The following is a 23,655-nucleotide window of genomic DNA, read 5'->3' as shown; positions in this document are numbered from 1 at the left end:
GTTAGGGACTTTGGGCTTGGAACATCTTAGAGGGACTGCCTGCTGCCAAGCCCCATTGCTTGAATCAATTTCTGGACCCACATGTTGGACAGAGGGAGCCAATTCTTGCAGGTTGCCCTCTGACCTCTCCAGAAGTGTTCCAGTAGTACACACTCACACCCCTTCCCCCAATAAATGAATTAAGTAAAACACTTCTCAAGAGAACTTTGGGCTTTATTCCTTAGCGTTTCAAGCATATTTGGGTGGGTTTGTAGGGGTTACAAGGAGGAGAAGGGAAAGATGGCCAATTCGGTTGGCTTAGCAACACCGGTCAAACAAGAATTACCAAGAACGGATCCAAAGGACAGTGCGGAAGGTTGTGTGTGTGTGTGTGTGTGTGTGTGTGTGTGTGTGTGTGTGTGTGTGTGTGTTGGAGACGGGCAAGCATACAGTAAAAAGTCTCCCCTTGGTCCTTTCTAAGAGCTGCCTTATGCGATCGGCCTAATCTTTCTCGGGTTTTGTCCCGCCCGGTGCAGTGGGCCACACATTGGTTCTCAAGTCTGTTTAGCGTTACAAGCGCCTACTGCTTCCAAACTGTTCTCTTTTGAAGATCTTCAGGACTTGGGTTTTCGTCGGGGAGGAGGGGGATGAAGTACAGGTCACGGCTAAAAGCCTCATCACAGGTAAAGGGGACGGTTGGTGACATCGAAGCCTGCTGAGATCCTTGGGTTGGGTTGGGCGTCCGAAGGGGGAGGGGCAGGGGCGGGATTTGGGGCGGAGCTCCACGCAGAAAGGAGTAGGAGGTGGGGCCTCGGAGGCGCCTCTGCGGAGGCCGAGAGCATCCTTCTCAGAGTCGGTAGGTGCGGGGGGCGGGCTCAGGCTGGAGGGCGGGGCTTGAGGTCCAGCCCTGGTCGCCGCGGAAGACTGCGGGCTTTTTGCCTCTGCAGGGGCGGGGTGGGGCAGGGCCAGGGGCGGGGTTTCAAGCCCAGCCTTTGGGTTCACGTCTCCGATTGAGCGGGGTGGGATCTGGGGCGGGTTCTAGGGCGGGACCCATCCTGCTTTTTGACAGCTGTCTCTCCCACAGCCTCAGCCGAGTGGGTTTGAGAACCTGTGGCCCTGCTCTCTGCGCGTCCCCGTCCCCCCGTGGCCCTAGCCCCGGCCATGAAGCGCATCTTCTCCTGCTCCAGTTCACAAGTGGCGGTAGGTGCCAAATGTGTGAAATAAGGTCTGGGGCTGGGGTCCAAGTCCTGTGTTGATAGAAGTCCTGAGTCCCATCTCCTTGGACGATCGCATAAAGCTTGCATCGGTTTTTTTTTTTGTTTGTTTGTTTTTTTTGCTGCGCGGCTGCTCTGGCAATACGGCCGCCAGCTCTGCTAACTGAACTTACGGGTGCCTCCCCAAACCTGTCCCTCAACCTCCCTAACCTCTTCCTTCCCAAGGTCTTTCCCCTTGGCTCCTTGTTCTCCCAACATTTATGACTTCCAGTTTCTGGTTTGCTTTCTGAAGGTCTGTCCTCTTCCCATGACCCAGCTCTCTACTTCAGGTCTGACTCCCGGTACCAACCCACCTCAGACATCTGCCCCACCCCCACCCCTAGCCTTTGCCTCCGTTCTTACTTCCACTCCTAATTCCTGCCTGATAGCTTCGTTTTCCATCCTACCTTCACCCCACAACTTTCTCTCCCAAGGGGCTCCGTTTTTACAGTTTGCTTTCCACCCCCAAAGTATGCTCAACCCAGTGCCTTCTCCAGCCCTTCTTCACAGCCTCCTCCACCCTTCCCTCTGTTCCACTCCATGACCTCCACTCCAACTGGCCATCCAATATGGAGCCTCTGATTTCTCCTTAATTTCCGGACACCTTTTTCTCAGTATCACCCCTGTCACCTTTTGCCTGGACCTCCTGCCTGCTCACTGTGGCTGAAGCTTGCAATCTAACTAAGCAGACAGGCACTGTCGGAGGACATGCAGTCGCTGGTTAATCCTCAAGAGCCTGGGTGAGTTGCCTGCAGAATCCATCCTGGCCAGTTCACTGCAGTGTCTCGCCCTCAGACTGGTTCTTGGGACCAATCAAGTCTCCCTGTCTGGTTCTCTCTAACTATTCCTTTTTCTGGTTTAGGATTTGCGTTCATTTTCTTTGACTGAGCTAGGGAAGTGTGACGGTGAGGGGTAAGAAGACAGAGTGGCCTCACGAGGAGCGAGCTCCTGGCAGAGGTTACTCTATGCTCCCCGGTCTAGGGCAAAACAAAGATTTCAGGAGACGGTGGTTCGGAGAGGGTACAGCCTTTCTTCCCTAAGGAGCTCTTCCAGAGTGACCCCCTGAGGGAATGGCATCTTCTCTGGAGGTTGGGGTGTGGGTTCCTTGGGACTGATATTGCTTAGCTGACGTCACTCACAGGCAAGTGTGAGAAGTGTTGGGTTATCTCCCTGTGCATGGGCAGGCCACAGGAACCTAGCAGAGAGCTGTGAAGCAAGAGTGGGAACTGTTGAGGCCTGTCTCTGTCCCACTTACATTGGCTTCCACACGGAGTTTCCACAGACTGACCGGCCAGTCAAATGGCATTTACTATTACAGGTAACAGAAACCGCGGCTACCTGGGTTCTGCCTTAATTCTCAGTGATTTTCTAATCCACGTCTGCTTTTCCCTAAATACGGAAAGTCCCCAGAATTCTTCCTCCCTTCCAGATTTACTGAGCCTGCTCTCTCCTTAGGAAGGGGACAATTTAATTCTTTTTTGATTCTCCTACCTGGGCCCAACCCTGCTTAGCTTCTGAAATCATGCAAGTTCAAGGTGATATGACCTTTTTGGTTCTCTCATCCCTGGGTTCCTTTCCTCCTTTCCTAGATGCTGGAGTGAGCAGTAAGCTACATTGGGATCTCCCTCTTTCCATTATGACCCCAGTTCTCCACGTGTTTGACCATGAGGAATGTCTACTCATTTAAATAAACTCACAAGATCGTAGTCTATCAAGAGTGTAGGGACGTACAGGGAGCACTCAGAGCTCCCTGTACATACTTAGGATAAAAACGTTTTTCCCCTCAGAAGGCTTTAAAATAGGTTGGCTTCAGCTATAAGTTATTTCCTCAAGAAACTTCCCCATAGGGCTGGAGAGATGGCTCAGTGGTTAAGAGTGCTGGCTGCTTTTCCAGAGGTCCTGAGTTCAATTCCCAGCAACCACATGGTGGCTCACAACCATCTGTAATGAGATCTGGTGCCCTCTTCTGGCCTGCAGGCATACATGGGGCAGAATGTTGTATACATAATAAATAAATCTTAAAAAAAAAAAGAAAGAAACTTCCCCATAATAAGCCCTAAGATAACGTCCTTCACCTGCCACACTGAACCTATTTGCAGAGAGTGTGACAGCTTTTCTGGACACTCCAGGAGCCTGGCTTCCTGGGTACACCAGCAGATCATCTTTCTCTATTGCTATTCAAGTCCTGGAGGGAGGAACCTTCACTGGAGGCAAGGACTGAGAAGAGATCTGTGCTCCTTTAAGAGTTGATCTGCATTGGGCTGGGGATGTAGCTCGGTTGAGAGGCTTGCCTAGGATGTGTGAAGCCTGGGTCAGTCCTCAGCTGTATAAATTGGGCATAGTGACAAGTTCCTGCAATCCCAGCACCCAGACAGAAGGAGCAGAACTTCAAGGTCTTCTCTATTACAGATGGAATTTGGGGACAGTCTGAGATACATGAGACCTGTCTAAAAAATAAAAGTAGCAAAACAACAAAATCTAATGTGCATCACCTACCTGTCTAGGAAGATAACAAAAATTCAACTCCCCTAGTCTTGGGTTATATGACTCAAAGTTGATGTCTTCAAGGGTGGAATAAACCTGAGTGCTCCACCTGGGCAAGACGTAGACAAAGAGATGGGCTGGGAAATTGCTTTCAGCCTTTGGCCTCAGATCAGCAGAGAGGATTTCTATTGCATTTGAGATGCTAAGTGTCCGGTCCTCATCCCTTAAAGGCTCCCTGTCCTTTTCAATCCTCCTGTTCATCAGCAGAAGCCGACTGCTCCTGCACTACCTGTTGGTGTCTTCCCATCTTGATAGGGAGCCTGTGCGTTCACAGTCCGAGATAGGAGAAGGTAAAATTACTTCTGCTCGTGTTCCCTAATCTCATCTGTAGAAATCACAAAGACGGTCCTTGACAGGGAGTCTCCTGGTTAATTTGGTGATTGCTCCCCTGAGGCTGTGATGGCAATCCAGTGTCTCCTTTCAGAGGTGTAAAGGTGAGCGAGCCACAGGCCATCTGGGACTCTGGAAGCACCCATCTTGTCCTTTAGTTTCCAGGGGTTGACTGGTGTGAGCAAGAGCCTCCCACTTACTCAACTGGAGAATTCTAAGCTCTGGAACATCCGAGTGTTCCCAGCAAAGCCAAGCGGGATGATGGCTGGAACTTCCATCTACCGTGTGTCAGCTACGAGACAGACACGAAACTGAATGCTCTTCTGTCGTTAGGAAACTGAGGTTCAAGGAAGCTCGTACATGCCTGACACAGAGACAGGAACCAGTCTGAAGAGTTCAGAGCTGGGCATGGTGATCCGCACTTAAAATCTCAGCACGCCGGAGACAGGAAGAGCTTTGTGAGTGCCAGGCTAGCCAAGATGTATACCGAGAACAAGAACACTGTAGGAAGAGGGAAGAGAGTTTAAATTTCTGAACGGCAGCACTCGGGAGGCAGAGGCAGACAGGTTTCTGTGAGTTCGAGGTCAGCCTGGTCTACGGAGCGAGTTTCAGGACAGGCTCAAAGTTACACAGAGAAACTCTGTCTCAAGCAAGCAAGCAAGCAAGCAAACAAACAAGCAAATAAACAATAAATAAATGAATTTCTGACCGGAGAACTCAAGGTTAAGGTCAGCTGGTGGCAAGGGCGTGAGGTGGTGGGGTTGTTTCAGCTCTGTTTTCCATCAGATGACCTGGTTCCCAAGGGGCACTGAAAAGTGTGTTCTTGCGTGTCAGGACCTGCTAGGATGTGGTGGAGTCATTTTGCTTGCTTTGCCATTTGAGAATAAACCTGTTTGAAGACTCTCCCATGCAGGGAGTAACTTCCGAGAGAGCGAGGAGCTCTGCCCTGGAGGCATTCTCAAACTTCATCTGGAAATAAGTAATCCTTTTCCCATAGCTCTGTAACACTGTGGGCTGATGTGGAAGCTAGGTCTGGATGCAAGGGGCCCGAGCTACTTCTAAAGCCAGTGCTGTTCCTCTTTTATGTGATCCTGGACAGATGTTAACATGTGTGCCTCCACTTCCTTTTCTGTGAAAGGCACACGGTAATATCATCCCTAACTATTTTTCAGGGCTATTTGAGGCTAATTGGAGGACAAGGAGAGGTTCCGAGCTTTTTACAGGAGCGTAACCTCAGACTCCATCTATCCTAGGCGATTTTATGGCTTGGACCTGTGTTGATGATTAACAATTTGTCCCGGCTCTGTAAACAGTACTTGAAAATGAATTATTGGGCTTCCGCAGACTCTACTTTTTTTTTTCACCCTTTCCTATAACCTCTTTCTTGTTGAGATTACACCTCATAAAACACAATGGGCCACCCCCGGTTTCTCTCTGCTTCCTGTTTTGTTGTAAGGATGCCGTACATTTATGTGGTTCTGTCTACATTAACTTGTTTAATGCATTGTGGTGAGGTGGCTATTATTGCCTGCATTTTATGTGCAAGGAAACAGGTTAGAGTGTTTAATGGCTTCCTCTAGGTCACATAGCTGAGAATGTAGCTGAACCAGGTCCCAGACTCAGTCCTGATGACAAAGTCCCCATCTTGAGGACTTTTCCTCCATACCAACGATCTCTGCATTCCTCCCTTCTTCTCTGTGTTTCCCCTCTCTGGACCAAACCAGGCTTTTCTGTGCTTGCAGCCCTGGGTGTTTTTATATAGCTCTCTCTTTTATGCCCTGTAATACTTCAATTATTTTAATTACTTCTCCACCCTCAAAACGTAAGCTGGAAGGAGGGAACAATGTATGTTCAGGTGTGGCTGGATCAGGGACAGCTGCTCCCCGCCAGGGAGGAGAGAGGAGGATCCCTTTCCTCCTCTTCTTGCTGCCTCCCCAAGCACAGCTAGACACTGACTCGCCTTTGCTGACTGCTTCCAGTGAAGAGGTTTAGAGACTAAAGGAAGAGACATATAGCCAGCTATGATAGAGGAAACCACCGAACCCTTAATTTGGGGCCCAGAGTCAATAGCTAGGGATGGTTAAGTGGCTATGATGGAAGCTAGGGACCCAGATTTACTTTGCAAACCGCTAAAGACAAAAAGCAGTGCTGTGGGGGTGGGGGGCAGGGGAGGGTTGGAGTTGTGGGGGCTTAAGAAGTATTGTGAAGCAATCAGGAGCAGTCAAGTTGGTTCAGTTTACTCTAGAAAGACCCAGGGAGCACCAAGGAAGGGGTTCTTGCTAGGATTGCCCTCCGGCTGGGCATCTAACAACAATGGTGATGATTGCAAACAGTCTTGCCAGGTACAGTGGTGCACATCTTCAATCCTAACACTAGGAGGCAGAGGCAGGTGGATCTCTGTGAGTTCAAGGCCAGCCTGGGCTACATAATGAGTTCCAGGCTAGCCAAGACTACATGGACTTTTGTCTCAAAACTAACTAAATAAATAAAAAGTCTCAAAATGGGTATAGGAGGTCCCTCTGTTTGTGTGTTGCTTTCATTGGATAATGAATAAAGAAACTGCCTTGGGCCAGGCGATGGTGGCGCACGCCTTTAATCCCAGCACTCGGGAGGCAGAGGCAGGCGGATGCCTGGTCTACAGAGCTAATTCCAGGACAGGCTCCAAAGCCACAGAGAAACCCTGTCTCGAAAAACCAAAAAAAAAAAAAAAAAAGAAAGAAAGAAAGAAAGAAAGAAAGAAACTGCCTTGGTCTAGCTGATAGGGCAGAATTTAGGTAGAAGGAAAAAACAGAACTGAATGCTGGGAGGAAGAAGGACAGAGTGAGAGAAGCCATGGAGCCTCCACCAGAGATGGACACCAGTTAGAATCTTTGGTAAGCCACTGCCACGTGGCGATGCACAGATTAATGGAGATGGGTTAAACCAATATGTAAGAGTTAGCCAATAAGAATTTAGAGCTAATGGCCAAGCAGTGTTTTAATCGATACAGTTTCTGTGTGGTTATTTCTGGTGTAAGCTAGCTGGGCGGCTGGAACAAACAAGTGCCCCCCCTCCCCCCCAACATCAAAATGCTAGACATTAGCCATTATTACTTTGGAGCTGTGTGTGATGTGACGGCGTTCAAGAGACTGAAGCAAGAGGGGCTTGATTTGAGACCAGTCTGACTACATAGAGACTCTGAGTTAGCCTGGGCTGGCTTGACTCTGTTTCAACCAAACAAAACATGTTTTTTTTTTCTTTTTTTCCTTTGGTTTTTTGTTTTGTTTTGTTTTGTTCCCTTATACAGGGTTTCTCTGGGTGTTCTAGAACTCACTTTGTAGTTCCAACTTTGCAGACCCGAGCTCTGGTATTAAAGATGTGCACCACCACTGCCTGGCAAAAAAAAAAAAAGAAAGAAAGAAAAGAATTATTATAATAAATATATTTCTTTGTTATTTATTGAGAGAATCTTGGTTGACATCAAATGTAAGCAGAGACTGCTTGTCGGTTTCCTGGCAGCCCAGACCCGAATAATCACACATATGAATTGCAGCACTGTTTGGCCAATACCTCAAGTGTATTCCTAACTAACTCTTATATCTTAAAGTAACCCATTTCTATCAATCTGTGCATCGCCACGAGGCTGTGGCTTACCGGTAAAGGTTCTGGGTGTCTGTCTCCTCCAGCAGCTACATGGCGTCTCCCTGACTCTGCCTACTCTCTTTTCTATATATCTCTTTTCGGATTTCCCGCCTGGCTTTACTCTGCTAAGCCATTGGCTGAAATAGCTTTATTCAGTAACCAATAAAAGCAACACATAAACAGAAGGACTTTCCACATCACTCAAACTTGAGATTCTGTTATCTCAGCCTCCCAAACATTGAGATTATGGGAACATGCCACCATGCCTTATGCATATATGTATACATACACATACACACACACGCACACACACACACACACACACACACACACACACACACACACACACACACGGGGTTGAGGCTCAGTTTGACCTCCTGATCCTCCTGCCTCTACCTCCTGGAGTGTATTGTAAGTCTACACCAAGCTTCATAATTTTTAATTCAGTGATCCCCTGGGCACCTTTAGGTTTGTCGTGGACAGTGGCTGTCAATAGTTCTTGGTGACATATGGAGTAGTTAGTATTTTGTTGGCCCACTTAACTAAGATCTGCTGCTCAGGGCCTGGTGATCAAGAGCAGGAAGCCACACCAGGATGCTTTTCCTCTTGCCGGGTATTTGATCTCACTTTCCTTTTCTCATACTATTGCCAGCGCCAATATTCATACAATTTGTAACTCCCGGCTAGGTGGAGAAATGGAACCGTCGTGATCAGAAGCTGCTGGAGGCAGTGCAGCGGGGGGATGTGGGACGCGTGGCTGCCTTGGCCTCTAGGAAGTCTGCCCGACCCACCAAACTAGACTCAAATGGCCAGTCCCCGTAAGTAAGTCTTCTTGACCACCCCCACCCTGGTATGTGGTTCTTTTTGAAAACTTCAGAATGATCAGGGGAGGCCTACAGCTTCAGAGCCCTTCCTTTTATTGTTTGATTTGGCGAGTAGATGGATAATCCTTCGCCATGTAGGGAACAAATGAGGGAGGAGGACGTTGTCCCTGAGTTCCAGCCACCCCACAAGCCACAATGACTTGAAAAGGATGTAAAGTTCATTAAACCAACAGAGAGCTAATTGCTAAACAAAGTTTCCTCATCGCAAAAGTAGGAGGGTGTGTATGCTTGAGAAGTTAGGAATGAAGGAGTGAGTCCGGGGTGTCATGGGTCTCGAGGGAGTGATCAGGAGGAAAGCTGTACCCCCTGCCAGCCAGCCTTCTGCTCTGTTCTGGCTGACTCTTTCTATGACCCTTCTAGTTCTCTGAGGGCTCTGTGCTAGGACAGGCTGGTCAGCGTGTGTCTCCTGAACATCCCTGCAGCAATCTGAATCCCCTGAGATGTGCAGCTCTTCTTGCTTTTCCAGAAGCGTCCTCTGACTTCACAACTGGAGGTCATGGAGGCAGGCTTTCCTCTTAGCAAGACAGACTGGGAGGCCTTCGCTGTCTGCATTGGGAATTGGCTTTGGGCTCTGGAGCAGAGGAAGCAGGGTTTGTTAACGCTCTCCCTGGTCAGCTGTGCTAGTACCTGCTTATAATGCCAGAGTTTGGGAGGTCAAATCAGGGGATCAGTCGTTCAAGGCTAGCCAGGCCTGTATAGTGAGACTCTATCTGAAAATGAACAACAGACAAAACCAACTGATCAGAATAAGTTAGAATAATAAACATGATTTAAAAAAAAAATAGGAGCTTCCCCCATTTTATCCCATGGTCTTTCATCCTTTTGTGTCTCTTGGCTTTGACCCTGGCAGGTTTCACCTGGCAGCCTCCAAAGGCCTGACAGAGTGTCTGACAATCCTGCTTACAAACGGGGCTGACATCAACAGCAAGAACGAGGACGGTGAGTCACCTGGCTCTGCCTGCCCTTCCGCTGCAAAGCTGTCTGTGTGGCTGCAGAGGGGCCCAATGCTGTGCTCTCACAGAGGCTCCAGCTGGCTCTGCCTGCCCTTCCGCTGCAAGGCTGTCTGTGTGGCTGCAGAGGGGGCCAATGCTGGGCTCTCACAGAGGCTCCAGCTGGCTCTGCCTGCCCTTCCGCTGCAAGGCTGTCTGTGTGACCGCAGAGGGGGCCAACGCTGGGCTCTCACAGAGGCTCCAGATCTGGGCCTTTGCTGCTTTGCTCAGTAAGACTCAGCCAGCATCTCTCCTGGGGTTCTCCCCTCTGTAAACTAGGCACACACCTCCCCCTAACTCTCCATTGAAGGTGCCAGCTGCTTGGGGAACAGGAATTTCTGGCCCTATGTGGCCTAGAGCTTCTCCCTCTAATCTCCCTCTGATTATCTGTGCGTCTCCCGCCTTCCCTCCCAGTGAGTCATCCGCATTCATGGGGCCACCCACCCACCCACCCTCTCTCTCTCTTTCCAGGAAGCACCGCCCTTCATTTGGCCACCATCTCCTGCCAGCCACAGTGTGTCAAGGTCTTACTTCAGGTAAAGGCAGTCCTCCGATACTCCGATGCAGGCAGGAAATAGATGCGGCATGCTCCAACATTGTCCGTCGTCACTGACAACGGTCAGCCGTCTCATTCCCAGTAACATAGCTGGTGGTCATTTATCATTATGTCCCCAAACCTTCGTTTGACACTTACTCTGTACATATACCATGCTTCATACTGTCTTTGGGGGCCAGAGTACCTGAGAACGATTGAGCTCTGCAATGGCGGGGTCGCTGCACTGCGGAGACTACTGCTATGTATGTGGGCAGGTAGAAGAAAAGCAGGGATGTTCAAATGAAAAAGATGTCTCTGGTGGGAGGGGCTAGTAAGGAGGCTCAGCAGGTAAAAAAACTTGCTGCCATGTCTGAGGACATGAGTCTGACCCCCCAGAATCCACACAGTGGAAGAAGTGACTCCCGCAAGTTGTCCCCCTGACCTCCACAAGCATATCCACACCCCTTTCCCCAAGCAAATAAATAAATAAATATAACCAAGTAGCACAAAGAAAAACATGCGTGTGCAATGACCTGTGGACGATTTGAGTCTCCAGTAGATCGTGAGCCCATACTGACTGTTCTACTTTTATTACCCCTCATCTTTTCCAAATCTCACATCATGGTCCTCAAACTCCAGCCGTTCAGGTGTCTTCTCCTTCCATGTGTTTCTTTACTGATGACCTCTTTTCTCTTAGGACTTAGTTAGACTAGGACCAAATTTCAAAGCAGCCCATTGACTCCTTTAGGGAGTCGACTGAGCTTGTGTAGTAGTTGGCTTCCCTCGGAGCCTTGCTCCTCTTGTTCCCTTTCATATTACCATGGAAACTGGCAACTCGCTATGGGGAATGGGATGAGGATGCTAACCCCAAGCTCCATTGCTGCTTCTCTTTGTGGCTATTTACAGCACGGTGCAAATGAAGATGCTGTGGATGCAGAAAACCGCAGTCCATTACACTGGGCAGGTGCGTGCCTGGGGACAGTGGGAAGAAGGCTGGGAAGCAGTGGGGATGCCAGCCACTGACGTGATGGGAGGTGCTGGGTTACAGCCCAAGGAGATGTTCTTCAAGCCTCTTCTTAACCATCTTTCAATCCATCCAGCCTCTTCTGGCTGTGCCTCAAGTGTCCTCCTGTTGTGTGACCACGAAGCCTTCCTGGATGTGCTGGACAATGTGAGTATCAGACAGGCCAACAGGCAGTGCCTCACACCGATAGATGGGCTGCTGCTTCTGTGTTCCTACTTCCATTCCTCCTTGTCCTGATCATTTGGGAGCTCCTACGCTCACATTTACCTCCTGGACTTGTTTCAGCAGGGGTCGGGGGGTGGGGAGTCGGTATAGGGTTAAATTATCCAGTCCTTGGTTCTCCCTGGCTCCTCACGGCCTCGCACGTCCCCACAATCTCTGCAGGATGGACGCACGCCACTGATGATTGCGTCGCTGGGTGGTCATGCGGCTATCTGCTCACAGCTGCTGCAGAGAGGTGCCCGAGTTAACGTCACAGACAAGGATGACAAGTGAGCCACCTCTGTCTTCCGTCCCAATTTCCAGTTCTTCGCCAATCTAGAATGGAGGATGTGGGCACAGCGCACGCACCAGCAAGAACAGGCTGGTCTCTGTTCTTGGGGGGCCTGCTATCATGAATGGCTCAAGAAAGCTTTGCCTGGTGCCCTGACTAGCTAACTATGCTAGCACAGATGACGCCAGAAGTAGAAAGGCTACCTCTGGGGTCACTGCTTTAATTTGCTAGTTTTCAAGCGATTCCCTAAACGGTGGGGTCCTTTTCTTTCAAGTTTTATGCAGAAGAAGAGTATGGTGGTGTATGCCGTAGTCCAGTACTTGAAAGGTTGAGAAAGGAGGGTCATGAGCATATATGCTGCTGTTGTGTGTGCGTGTGTAAGTGTGTGTGTGCTTGCACTTTTGTGCAGAACTTGCATTCTGTTTTTTTAAATAGTATTTATTTATTTATTTATTTATTATGTATACAATATTCTGTCTGTGTGTATGCCTGAAGGCCAGGAGAGGGCACCAGACCTCGTTACAGATGGTTGTGAGCCACCATGTGGTTGCTGGGAATTGAACTCAGGACCTTTGGAAGAGCAGGCAATGCTCTTAACCACTGAGCCATCTCTCCAGCCCAGAACTTCCATTCTGTAAAGCAGACAAAAATGGAGCCCCCGCAGTGGTCCCACTTTCTGCTGCTGCTGGAAAAGTCCTGCTCTGGTCTAACACTTTGTCCTTTACTGGAGTTGGTGTGCTGCTCTGACCCCACTGAGGGAAGGCTTAACCTGTACTGGGATTTCTGAGATTGTGAGGGAAAGCTGATGTTCCGGATTTGTCTCTGCCCACAGGTCAGCCCTGATCCTGGCCTGTGAGAAAGGCAGCGCTGAGGTGGCCGAGCTGCTCCTGAGCCACGGAGCAGATGCTGGAGCCGTGGACAGCTCGGGGCACAATGCGCTGCATTACGCATTGCGGACACAAGACAAGGAGCTGTGGAGGCTGCTGCAGCAGGCCCTGAACCGGCGGCGGAGAGGCGGTAAAAGTCCTTTGTGCCTTCAAGATTCTCTTCAATAGCCAGGGAACTGAAGAAGCTTCTCAGTATCCCACTGCCCATGGAAGCAGTCCTTCCAAAAAAATGGCCTGCCACCTTAGCCCAGGCTTTGCTGATTTAGTGCTGCTCCATCACAAGATTCCCCAGCGTAGCCTTTGCTCACTGAGTGCAACTCTGGCTATTGCTGTAGTGATGTATTTATTTATTTGTTTGTTTGCTTGCTTGCTTTTTTTCTGAGACAGGGTTTCTCTGTGTATCCCTGGCTGTCCTGGAACTCGTTCTATAGCCCAGGCTGGCTTCGAACTCAGAGATTTGCCTGCCTCTGCCTCCCAAGTGCTGGGATTAGATGGCTATTGCTATTGTTGTCATCCATGTGATTTTTGCCCACCATTGATTAATGTCCCAGTGCCTTCATTGTGCCAGCACAATGATCAATAAAAGAAATGTGTTTACAAAATAAAGGAACACTCCATCCCTGAGACAGGAAACCAGAGTTGCTGAGTAGTTAGGGATTCATGGAGCAATAGTGTCACCAGGGAAATATGTATGAGAATTATTGTAATGAGTGGCCACGTCGCTCTAACAAAGTCTGAAAACTGGATGAGAACTGAATTCTCATTTGTTCCTTGTCTTCTCTTACAGGTCATGGACTGGTTCAACACCCAGATCATGTGTCTCAGGTACGACCCTAGGTGTCTCCCCCTTTTTGTTTCTATTTTTTTTTTAAATTTATTTATTATGTGTACAACATTCTGCTTCCCACACACCAGAAGAGGGCGCCAGATCTCATTACAGATGGTTGTGAGGCATCATGTGGTTGCTGGGAATTGAACTCAGGACCTCTGGAAGAACAGTCAGTGCTCTTAACCTCTGAGCCATCTCTCCAGCCCCCCCTTTTTGTTTCTGACCTACTCCCAACTACTCCCAAGCTATTCCAGGAGTCTGTGTGGGCAACAGGACACTCACAGAAGCAAGGCCTTTGCCGAGGCTAGACTAGTTAAGCAAGGCCCTTGCCGAGGCTAGACTAGTTGAGCAAGGCCCTTGCAGAGGCTAGACTAGTTGCGCAGCCTCACATCACTGGTTTTTGTTGCTGTTTTGTTTTTCTGACCCAGACCTCTCCACCCGAGCCTCAGGTGGGCTCTCCGCCTAAGAGCTCAGGGAGAGCAGAGCCAGAGGAAGCACAGCAGCAGGAGGAGGCTGAAGAGCGGTGCTCAGAAGACTGGAGGTGGAAGTATGAAGAGGAGCAGAGGAAAGTGAATCAGTTGGAGCAGGAGCTGGTGCGCAAGACAGAGGAGTGTAAGGCCCAAGCTGCGGTCCTCAAAGGTCTGGAGGACCAGGTTCGAGAGCAGGTGCAAGAACTGGGGCATCTCCTAGTGCAAGAGCCCAGGGCTCCAGGAAGACCTGGAGGAGATGGTATGGAGCAGGGTTGTCCCCTGAATCTGCTGGCTGAGCGAATCCAGGAGCTTAAGAGGCAGCAGAAAGCAGCAGCCACCATAAACCCAACAGTAGTCGCCAGGAGAGCCGAAGAGTTGGCCGTAGCAGAGATCCAGGGTGAAGTACACAGCAAGTGCCAACCAGAGCAGGGGCCGCCCCAGAGCCCAAGGTCTGAGAGCATTGGGAAGGTCACAGGACAGCAACTGAACACCAATGGCCTCGATAACACTGACCAGGTGTGTGTCGGCCAGAAGGAGAGGTCCCCAGCTCCAGGGATTGAACAAGCAGGTGCAGTAGGAGAACCAGTGGGCATAGCAGCCATGAACCAGCTCCTCTTACAGCTAAGGGACGAGCTGGCTGCAGTGTGGCGAGAAAAGAATGCTGCCAGAGGGGCTTTGTCGAGACCAGTTCTGGAGGGAGCCTTGGGAACTCCTAGGGCCGAGGCTGCAGCAGCTGCCTGGGAGAAGATGGAAGCCAGGCTGGAGAGGGTGATGGTGAGATTGGATCGAGCAAAAGCAGGACTGCAGGTGAAACCCGAGGTCCCTGCTCAGGGGTCCAGAGAGGGAGCCCCCAAGGCAGTCCCAGGATGCACCAAAGAGCACGAAGAAGAAAAGAGGGCTCCTGGAGCTCGAGGAGAACCACTAGGGGCCCCTGGAGGAGAGCAGGCCTCAGGAGGGGGCCTGGCAAAGGGACACCTGGAGAAAGAGGTGTTGGCGCTGAGACTGAGCAACAGCAACTTGATGGAGGAATTGGGGGAGCTGGGGCGCGAGAGGCAACGCTTGCAAGGAGAACTCCAGTCCTTGACCCAGAGACTACAGCGGGAGTTTGTGCCCAAGCCCGAGGCTCAGGTTCAGCTACAGCAGTTGCGGCGGAGCGTCAAGTTGTTGACAGAGGAATTGGCCATGGAGAAGGAGGCTACCGAGAACCTGCGCAAGCGACTTGCTTCCCAGAGCAGCGGCCTCCAAGGACTGCGGAACTGCCTGCCCCCAGACGTCGTGGGTAAGGAGAGTGCAGGGAGTACAGCTGCAGAACCCCTGGAAGAGCTGCAGACCTGCATCAGTACCTTGGTGAATAAGCACCTTGAGGCCCAGAAGGCGCTGGCTCGCTTGGAGGAGGAAAACCAGCAGCTGAGAGGATCCTTGGTCCCCTGTGGGAAGCCAGAAGCCTCCCTGAAGGCTACAGCATCTCCCCAAGTGGCCGCCTTGGAGCAAGATCTGGGGATGTTGGAGGAAGAGCTGCGGGCTGTGCAAGCCACGATGAGCGGGAAGAGCCAGGAGATCTGCAAGCTGAAGCAGCTGCTCTATCAAGCCACGGAAGAAGTGGCCGAGCTGAGGGCCCGGGAAGCAGCCAGCCTGCGGCAGCACGAGAAAACGCGAGGCTCACTGGTTGCCCAGGCACAGGCTTGGGGCCAGGAGCTCAAAGTTGTGCTGGAGAAGTACAACACAGCCTGTCGGGAAATGGCTCGGTTGCGGGACGCGGCAGCGGAGGAACGTCGCCGCAGCGAGGATCTAGCGGCTCGGGCGGCCGAGCAGGAGCGCCAGGCAGGCGAGATGCGTGGGCGCTCGGAGCAGTTCGAGAAAACCGTTGAGTTGCTCAAAGAGAAGACAGATCACCTCGTAGGAGCTTGCCGGGACAAGGAAGCCAAGGTGAGCTGCAAGGTTGCCTTGAGAGCACGGTGGGGAGTGCCTGTGCGGTGCTCTTTGCCTTTGCGAGGTAGCAGAATGGAAGGTCAGACGAGCACTAAACTAAACTGAGTGCTTGGCGCTTGCAAGGTCCTCTCTGTGCTCGCCTAGGGCGGGAGAGGTTTGGGGTTGTTGAGATTGGAGCTACAGATAGAAGAAAGAGATAAAAATAAGCAACACAGTACAAGAGAGAAGAGGGCGTATCTACTAAAATTTAGTGCTCAAGGTTCAGAAGTTATGTTTGCCCCTAGGGCTACAGCAGGGAACACCACGGCCAATTAGTAGCATTTTATCTTAATCCTGTATTAGTCCAGCCTAGTGGTGTAATGTGTTCTGTGGTTTTGCTGAGGTTCTGGGCTGACTCAGAGTCTGATGGGTTAACTATAGCTGCTCTTCCCTCCTGCTCCTTTCAACACGGGGCTTAAAAACATCTCTATTGGCTAAAAAGACACCGAAGCAAAACAAACAACAGTAAAACAGTTTGAAGAACTGTGCGGACACGCACTCAGGAGACCGGTTCAAGGTCATCTCCAGCTACAGAGCTGGTTCCAAGAGACCCTGTCTCAAGACACCAAGCAAAAGCAAGCCACAGCAGTTTGAAGGCCACTATTTTCTTAGTGCTATGGGAGAACGAGACATATTTTATACATTCTAAACTCTCAGCTTACAAAGGTATTTAGTAGTTGTAGACCCACCCACTAATGAGTCCGGGTTTCTTATAAAAATGTGTGTACGTTCAAATTTAGAATGATGGAGGAATATAAAAGGCATTTGCCTAGTGTGGAGTGCATAGACACCAGTGCATGTCCAAAACATGCATCATGGAAGGGAATTAAAGGAGGTGTTTGTCCATAAACAGCAAAATGTCAATAAATGGCAAGATAGAATTTGGCGTAGTAGTTGAGAGCTTATAGTGGCTGAGTAGTTGTGGTCTCTGGAGCGAGACTGTCCGGATTTGAATTTCAGTTTCAAGATTTACCCTAGGGGGCTGGAGAGACGGCTCAGTGGTTAAGAGCATTGCCTGCTCTTCCCAAGGTCCTGAGTTCAATTCCCAGCAACCACATGGTGGCTCACAACCATCTGTAATGAGGTCTGGTGCCCTCTTCTGGCCTGCAGGCATACACACAGACAGAATATTGTATACATAATAAATAAATAAATATTTAAAAAAATTACCCTGGGGAGTCGAGATGAGTTAGCAAGGGTGCGCGTGGTGGGTGAGGGGTGACAGTTTAGCTTGGGTGTTGTGGTTCAGTGGCAGAACGCTTGCCTGGCCTTAGGGTCCATCCCCAGAACTGATAACAAAACAACACATAAAACTGAACAGCTGACAGATCTTGACAACTTTGTGTTTTGTCTTATTTTGAGAAAGAGTCTCACTATGTAATGTTAGCTGGCTTGAAGAAATAGACCAGGCTGACCTTTAACTCACAGAGGTCAGCCTGCTTCTACTTGAGTGCTGATTGATAAGTAAAAATAATAAGAAAAGGGCAGCTCTGCCGGCGCAAGAAATCCAATTAGGTCAAATCAAACCAAATCAAAATGCCCATCGTTTTATTAAGAATGACGCTCTCAGGTGGCCAAGCGCAAGGCGGAGAGATAGGACAGCAGGGAGCCCATGCAGACCTGAAAACCACGTGTTTCTCCTCTGGGAGCACATTAAATACCCGGTGGGAGTGGTCTGCCTCCCCCCCCCCCCCCCCCCCCGCAGAGGTCGGGACCTGATTTGGAGTCCAGACCAATACAACTCCTAGGCCAGGAAGGCTGGGATGGATACGAGGAGCTGGGAACTACATTCCCAGCTTAACACTGATATTCAATAAGATCAATTTATTGGGCTGAAGAGATGGCCCAATGGCTAAGAACAATGCCACCTCTTCCAGGGGACTTGGGTTCCCAGTACCCATGTGGCAGTTCACAACTACCTGTAATTCCAGTACCAGGGATTCAGTGCCCCTTTCTGGCCTCCTCAGGCACCAAGCACACACTTAGTATACAGACATACATGTAGGCAAAAACACTTATACACACACACAAAATAAAAATTAGACTACTAATGCTGCTGTGCTTGTAAAGATTTTTTAGATGTTAAATTTATTCTGGGCTCGCGACTATAGTTTACCTGGTAGAGTGCTTGCTGAACATGTGTGAGGCTGGGGTTAGATCCCCAGCACCATATATGGAGGTGGAGGCGCGGAGCTGGGAAAATGGCTCAGCAGTTAAGAACTTGTACTGCTCTCTCAGAGGGCCTGAGTTGGGTTCCCAGCACCCTTGGGAAGTCCACGATCACCTATAAGGGAAGCCTCAGGAGATCCGTGGACGACTTCTGGACTCTTTGCTCACCACACACTTGAACCCACCCATACATAGGCACACACATAAATAACTAAAAAAATAAAATCCTTTTGAAATTTAAAGGGCTGGAGAGATGGCTCAGTGGTAAAGAGCACTGGCTGCTCTTCCAGAGGACCCAAGTTCAGTTCCCAGCACCTACCTGGTGGCTCACAACCATCTGTAACTTCAATTCCAGGGTTTTAAGGGCACCAGACACGCACATGGTACACAGACATACATGCAGACAAAACACCTGTACACATAAAAATTAAAATAAATCAAAGTTTAAAAAGAGGTTGATGTAGGAGAATCAAGTGGTCCAGATTATTACTTGTATTTGAGACCAGTTTGGTTTTTATGAATCCTGTTTAAATAAATTATTATAAATACTCAGAATAGAAGTTTGCAGATTAGAAGCCAGGCATGGTAACACATGCCTTTAATCCCAGCACACAGAGGCAGAGGCAGGCATCTGCCTGTGAGTTCAAGGCCAGCCTGGTCTACAGAGTTCCAGGACAGCCAGCGCTGCACAGACAAATCTTATCTCAAAAAAAAAAAAAAAGCAGAACCTACCTCCATAAAACAAACAAACAAACAAGAACCCACCTCACACACAAAATAAAATGCTCAGGATAATTTTGGGCATGTGTTAGGTACTCAGTGAAAAGTTGCTATAGCTGGTTGTGGTGGCGCACACCTTTAATCTCAGCACTCTGGAGGCAGAGACAGAAGGAGCTTTGTGAGTTTGATGACAGCCTGGTCTATGTAGTGAGGTCCATGCCATCCAGGCCTTCACAGTGAGACCCTGTCTAAAACCACAAAACAAAACAAAAAGCCCAAACAAAAACTAATTAAAGATCACGAGCTATAGAACCAAAGAGATACTGGCTTAAACAATTATGTATTAGCTGTGTGGTTTTGGTTTTATTTTGTTTTTAGACAGTCTCACTGCCTAGCCCTGGCTGTCCTGGAACTCACTTTGTAGACAAGTGTCCTCAAACTCACAGATCTCTGCCTGCCTCTGTCTCCCAGCTCCTGCGATTGAAGGTTTGCTTCACTCCACTGGGATGAGTGCAAGGTTTTGAAATTTCTCAAACTCCAGCTCCTACCCATAAACCGTAGATAATAGTCCTTTCGTGGGTCACCTGGGGAAAAGTGGGTTTCTTTCTTTCCTTTTGGCCTTAGATCAAAGAATTACTGAAGACGCTGGAGAAGCTCTCCGAGGAGGTTCTACAGGTCCGGGGGGAGAATACTCAACTCGCCCTACAGCTGCAGGTATGTTTTGTCCTGCAGGGAAGTGGACTGTGATAGAGAAGAGGGTGGGTAGTGGAAGTGGGGCATTTCAGAAGGCTAGCTAGGCAGTGGTCCAGGCTAGACCAGTTCTTCACAGGCCGTGAGTGTGAGGAGGGTGGTCATGTGACTCCCCACGCGTGCTCCCTCTCAGGATTCCCAGAAGAACCATGAAGAGACCATCTCTACCTACAGGAATCATCTGCTGAATGCCGCTCGGGTGAGTTTGGTGGAGTCTGGGAGGAAGCCGGGGTACAGCGCTGAAAAAGGACTGTTCCCTTTGTCCCTTCTCGTTTCTGCACATGCTTGTCATGTTTTCTGGCCGCTGGACTCAGTGGCGGGTCTCCAGATCGCATTAGTTAGCTCAGGAGAGGTTACGTGTGAATGCGGAAGAAATGCTTGCTTCTCCTTTCAGCTCCCTAATCTGCCGTGAGGCTTTGCCCTGTCCCCATGCCCTTCTCGATTTCCTCTGAGATGACTCTGCATGAATCATGGGAGACTGGCGAGGCTTGCTCTTTCCTTAGAGATAATAACTACAAGGAGTGGAATTGTGTACCAGGTACTTGCTTCATGTTCATAACGCTGTCTGTACAGCAATCCTGAAAAGCAGACGTTTTTCTCTTCCTTGTGACGAAGGGAAAATAGCCACGGGCAAGTTAAATATTTAAAGTCACAAGCGAGGGCTGGGTCTCTAGCTCGTGGACAGAGCACTTGCCTTGTAGGCTGGAAACCCTGCTCAGTCCCAAATACTGCAACCCCAAACCATAGCACAGCAGACATGCAGAATGTGTTAAGGGCTATGTAATCCTAAGAGGTAACGACTGGTATTCCATATCCCTCAACTGCCTCTCCCCACGTTCTGTTCTTCATCATCCTTTCTTTGTCTTTCCTGTCACCCCCCAGGGCTACATGGAACAAGATGTGTACAATATCCTCCTCCGAATCCTCAGCATGCAGGAGTGAGAGAGACTTGTCACGTACCCTCATAGATAATGGCATTTCCCTTTTGTGAGTTGTGGGTGGAGGTAATGAGGGCTGGGTCCGGAGAGGACGGACTTGAGGGAAAGGATGTTATGGAAGGAATTAAGGGGGTTCCGTTGGCCACTCTGGTGGCCTGCACTGGGGAGCATTTGCAGGAAAGTCAACTGAGGAAGACAAAGTGTGAGAGTCACTAGGGGGGAGTCAGGATTCTGAGCAGGTGGCCCGAGGGTCACGGAATGACTGTGGATGGAACACATGGCTAGAACGTTTTCCTAATGTCTGGGGTAAGGAGATGCCAGTGAAGGATAAAGGGTGGTGGACAGTGGTGCAGTTATTCCCTAGGGCGGGACTTTACAGATCCCAGGCTTGCCTTTTCATTTCCATACCCTTCATTCGAAAGCCAACGCTCTCCCAGTCTCCTTCCTTTGTGGGCAGCCTCTTCCCATCTGGGAAGACAACATCCCCTTTAGCATGTTGGTGTGTGCAGGAGGAGAGTGAGGGTATAGAACTGTGTGCATTTCCTCCTTGAATTATTTCTTCCAGGGATTAAGAGCGCTGCCTGGTTCACAAAGGCTCTACCCAGCTGTGGTGGACAGGTGGGTGGGTGGGTGATTGCCCACTAGGGGTGGTGTGGGTAGGGCTTCACTGGACACGTGGACCCCAGACCCGAAAACCTGGACCCTGGAATCAGCACAGAACAGAATTGTGGATGTAAACCAGCTCCGTGGAGAATAAAGCCGGAAGCAGGATGGTCCTGGGTATCATCGTGGTTTTTGTCAAAAAAGAGTGGGGTGGGAAACAAATCTTGACTAAAAAAATTAAAAAATAAAGCTGGGCGTGGTGGTGCACGCCTTGATCTCAGCACTTGGGAGGTGGGGGTGGGGAGAGCAGAAGTTCAGAGACAGCCTTGGCTACTTAGTGAGTCCAAGGTCAGCCTGGGCTACTGTCCCCACTCTGTCTAAAAACAAACAAACACCACATCCTTTCTCCTGCTAGCAGAGTCCCTCTCTAGGCTGATTTTGTAGCCGCTGACCTGTGTCAATACACCGCAGTCACAGGAGTGTGCAGTGTTCACTAGGCCCCCTGCTCCTGTGGTGCTTAGGCAGAGCGCACAGCGCTCGTTCACAGAGTAGTTTACCCACCAGGGATTATTTAGGCTCTGCCTGTTGGTTCCTCCCCACCCTCTAACGCCCGACTTTTTTTTCTCTTTGAAACAGGGTTTCTTTGTGTAGCCCTGGCTGTCCTGGAACTTGCTCTGTAGACCAGGCTGGTCTCGAACTCACTGAGATCCTCCTGCCTCTGCCTCCTGAGTGCTGGATTAAATCCCGTGCGTCCACTTCATTTTTTGATAGCCCAATCTGCTGCTATTTCCTCACTTCCAAACTTTGATTTTGACCTGTAGCAAATATATTTTACATTTGATATGTACATATCTGAAATAGTATTTACCCTTATTACTTCCAGTCTCTATGATTATATTCCGTTGAAAAATGATTGGTATAGTTCATTCATTAAAGAGTCAAGACCCATAGTTTCAAAACTAACCCACCTTGAAGACATTCCTCCTTTGGAAAAAGACTATCTTTCATCCACATGACGCTGGCCTCCCCTCTCTCATCTATCTACCCTCCCCCTTTACCTGTGGTGTTTCATGTGTGTATTTATATGTGTCCGTGGCTGTGCCCCTGCCCTCGTGTGTGTAGTAGTCAGTGCTGATTGTATTCTTTGATTGTTTTCTGCCTTTTTTTTCCTCCTTGATGACAGCTGCTTCTCTGTGACCTTGCAAGGAACAAGGTTTGATCCGAGTGCGTTCACTGAAGTGGAGAGGGAGGAAAGCCCTCCTGGGAAGATGTAGCTAAAGCTGGTCTTGAATTCATGGCAATACTACTTCAGAAGCCTCACCCCTTTCTATAAATGAATATTTTAAAATTAGATTTGCCTTCTATTGCCGGGCGGTGGTGGCGCACGCCTTTAATCCCAGCACTCAGGAGGCAGAGGCAGGCGGATCTCTGTGAGTTCGAGACCAGCCTGGTCTACAAGAGCTAGTTCCAGGACAGGCTCCAAAACCACAGAGAAACCCTGTCTCGAAAAACCAAAAAAAAAAAAAAAAAAAAAGATTTGCCTTCTATTTTGGCCAAGATGGCATTATAGAGCTCAGTTAGGGATAAATAAAAAACTGAACAGGTACTTGGAGGCAGAGGCAGGCGGAGCTATGAGTTCGAGGCCAGCCTGATCTATAAGAGCTAGTTCCAGGATAGGCTCTACAGCAACACAGAGAAACCCTGTCCAGAAAACAAACAAACAAAAAACTGAACAGAGGGGCTGGAGAGATGGCTCAGAGCTTAAGAACATTGCCTACTCTTCCAAAGGTCCTGAGTTCAATTCCCAGCAACCACATGGTGGCTCACAACCATCTGTAATGGGGTCTGGTGCCCTCTTCTGGCCTGCAGGCATACACACAGACAGAATATTGTATACATAAAAAATAAATAAATAAATATTAAAAAAAACTGAACATAATATGTTGACCAGTGGTATTCAAAACAGATGATAAAGACAATCATCCCTGAGAAAGGCGTGAGCCCCGTGTCACAAAGGCATGAGTCCTATGTCACCTCTAGTAATTTCCCAAGAACCAAGTGGGATGTGGCAGACTCCTTGAGTTGAGGAAACGAAATTGGGAATTCCGAGAAGCTAGTCTTCAGAACAGGTAACTGGAGAAGAGAGAATTTCAGAGAGAAACTTCTAGAAATTTACAGAGCTTATTGATCTTCACCAATCCAGGGACATGAAAGAAGAAGAGAGGGCAATCCATGGAAAGCTGTCGGGGTCTGGTGCTAGCCCGGACCCTCAATTATTTCTCTGCCAGACCCAACATAAACTATGTCTCTCTGGACTGGCGTGGAGGAGACAGGAATAAAGGCACGACTCACTTGGTTTCATAGGGAGGGAGATTCTCAGAGATCCCTCATGATATCCTGAGTTCACATCCTGAAGAATTTCCTCCATTTATTGTCCAAACAATCTTTGTACCAAACCTTAACTTGGGGGAAATACATTAGCATTCTGTCTCCTAGGTAACTAGGTGAATGGGTTTTTGTCACGGCCACAACTACCTGTCCGCTGTGTATGCTAGCTGTCACGTAAGGTTTGAATTAACATATCTTTCAGGCATCCTCCAAACTACAAAGAAAGGAGCAACAACATCCTGACCCTTTGTTAGGGCAGTGACAGCCTGTCTGTAAGGGCT

At 49.3% G+C, this 23,655-nt stretch overlaps 1 protein-coding gene across 3 annotated transcripts; it reads left to right on the top strand.

Annotated features, from left to right (window-relative positions):
* Positions 1 to 892: 892 nt before the first annotated feature.
* On the top strand, positions 893 to 21,941 carry Ankrd35 (ankyrin repeat domain 35). 3 transcript variants are annotated; one of them, XM_075978067.1, is made up of 14 exons: positions 955 to 1,179; positions 8,415 to 8,545; positions 9,462 to 9,550; positions 10,072 to 10,136; positions 11,042 to 11,099; positions 11,236 to 11,306; positions 11,544 to 11,650; positions 12,485 to 12,669; positions 13,327 to 13,364; positions 13,797 to 15,764; positions 19,320 to 19,409; positions 19,579 to 19,644; positions 20,328 to 20,432; positions 20,949 to 21,252. In XM_075978067.1, the coding sequence occupies exons 1-13, from the start codon at positions 1,141 to 1,143 to the stop codon at positions 20,385 to 20,387; spliced, it is 2,967 nt and encodes a 988-aa protein (XP_075834182.1). In that variant the 5' UTR covers positions 955 to 1,140; the 3' UTR covers positions 20,388 to 20,432; positions 20,949 to 21,252. The 3 variants fall into 3 exon arrangements, with proteins under 3 accessions (XP_075834183.1, XP_075834181.1, XP_075834182.1); XM_075978068.1 differs by having other exon boundaries at positions 893 to 1,179; positions 8,415 to 8,549; positions 20,328 to 21,252; XM_075978066.1 differs by having other exon boundaries at positions 902 to 1,179; positions 20,328 to 21,941.
* Positions 21,942 to 23,655: the final 1,714 nt, after the last annotated feature.

This window comes from Microtus pennsylvanicus, chromosome 7, assembly GCF_037038515.1.
Source record: "Microtus pennsylvanicus isolate mMicPen1 chromosome 7, mMicPen1.hap1, whole genome shotgun sequence".
NCBI lineage: Eukaryota > Metazoa > Chordata > Mammalia > Rodentia > Cricetidae > Microtus > Microtus pennsylvanicus.
This window is presented reverse-complemented; position numbering and strand designations above follow the sequence as displayed.

Coding starts and splice junctions, on each gene's coding strand:
- Ankrd35 (XM_075978066.1), top strand. CDS start 1,141: ATGAAGCGCATCTTCTCCTGCTCCAGTTCACAAGTGGCG. Junction 13,365..13,796: donor ACCCAGATCATGTGTCTCAG/GTACGACCCTAG, acceptor TTTCTGACCCAG/ACCTCTCCACCCGAGCCTCA. Junction 19,410..19,578: donor AACTCGCCCTACAGCTGCAG/GTATGTTTTGTC, acceptor GCTCCCTCTCAG/GATTCCCAGAAGAACCATGA.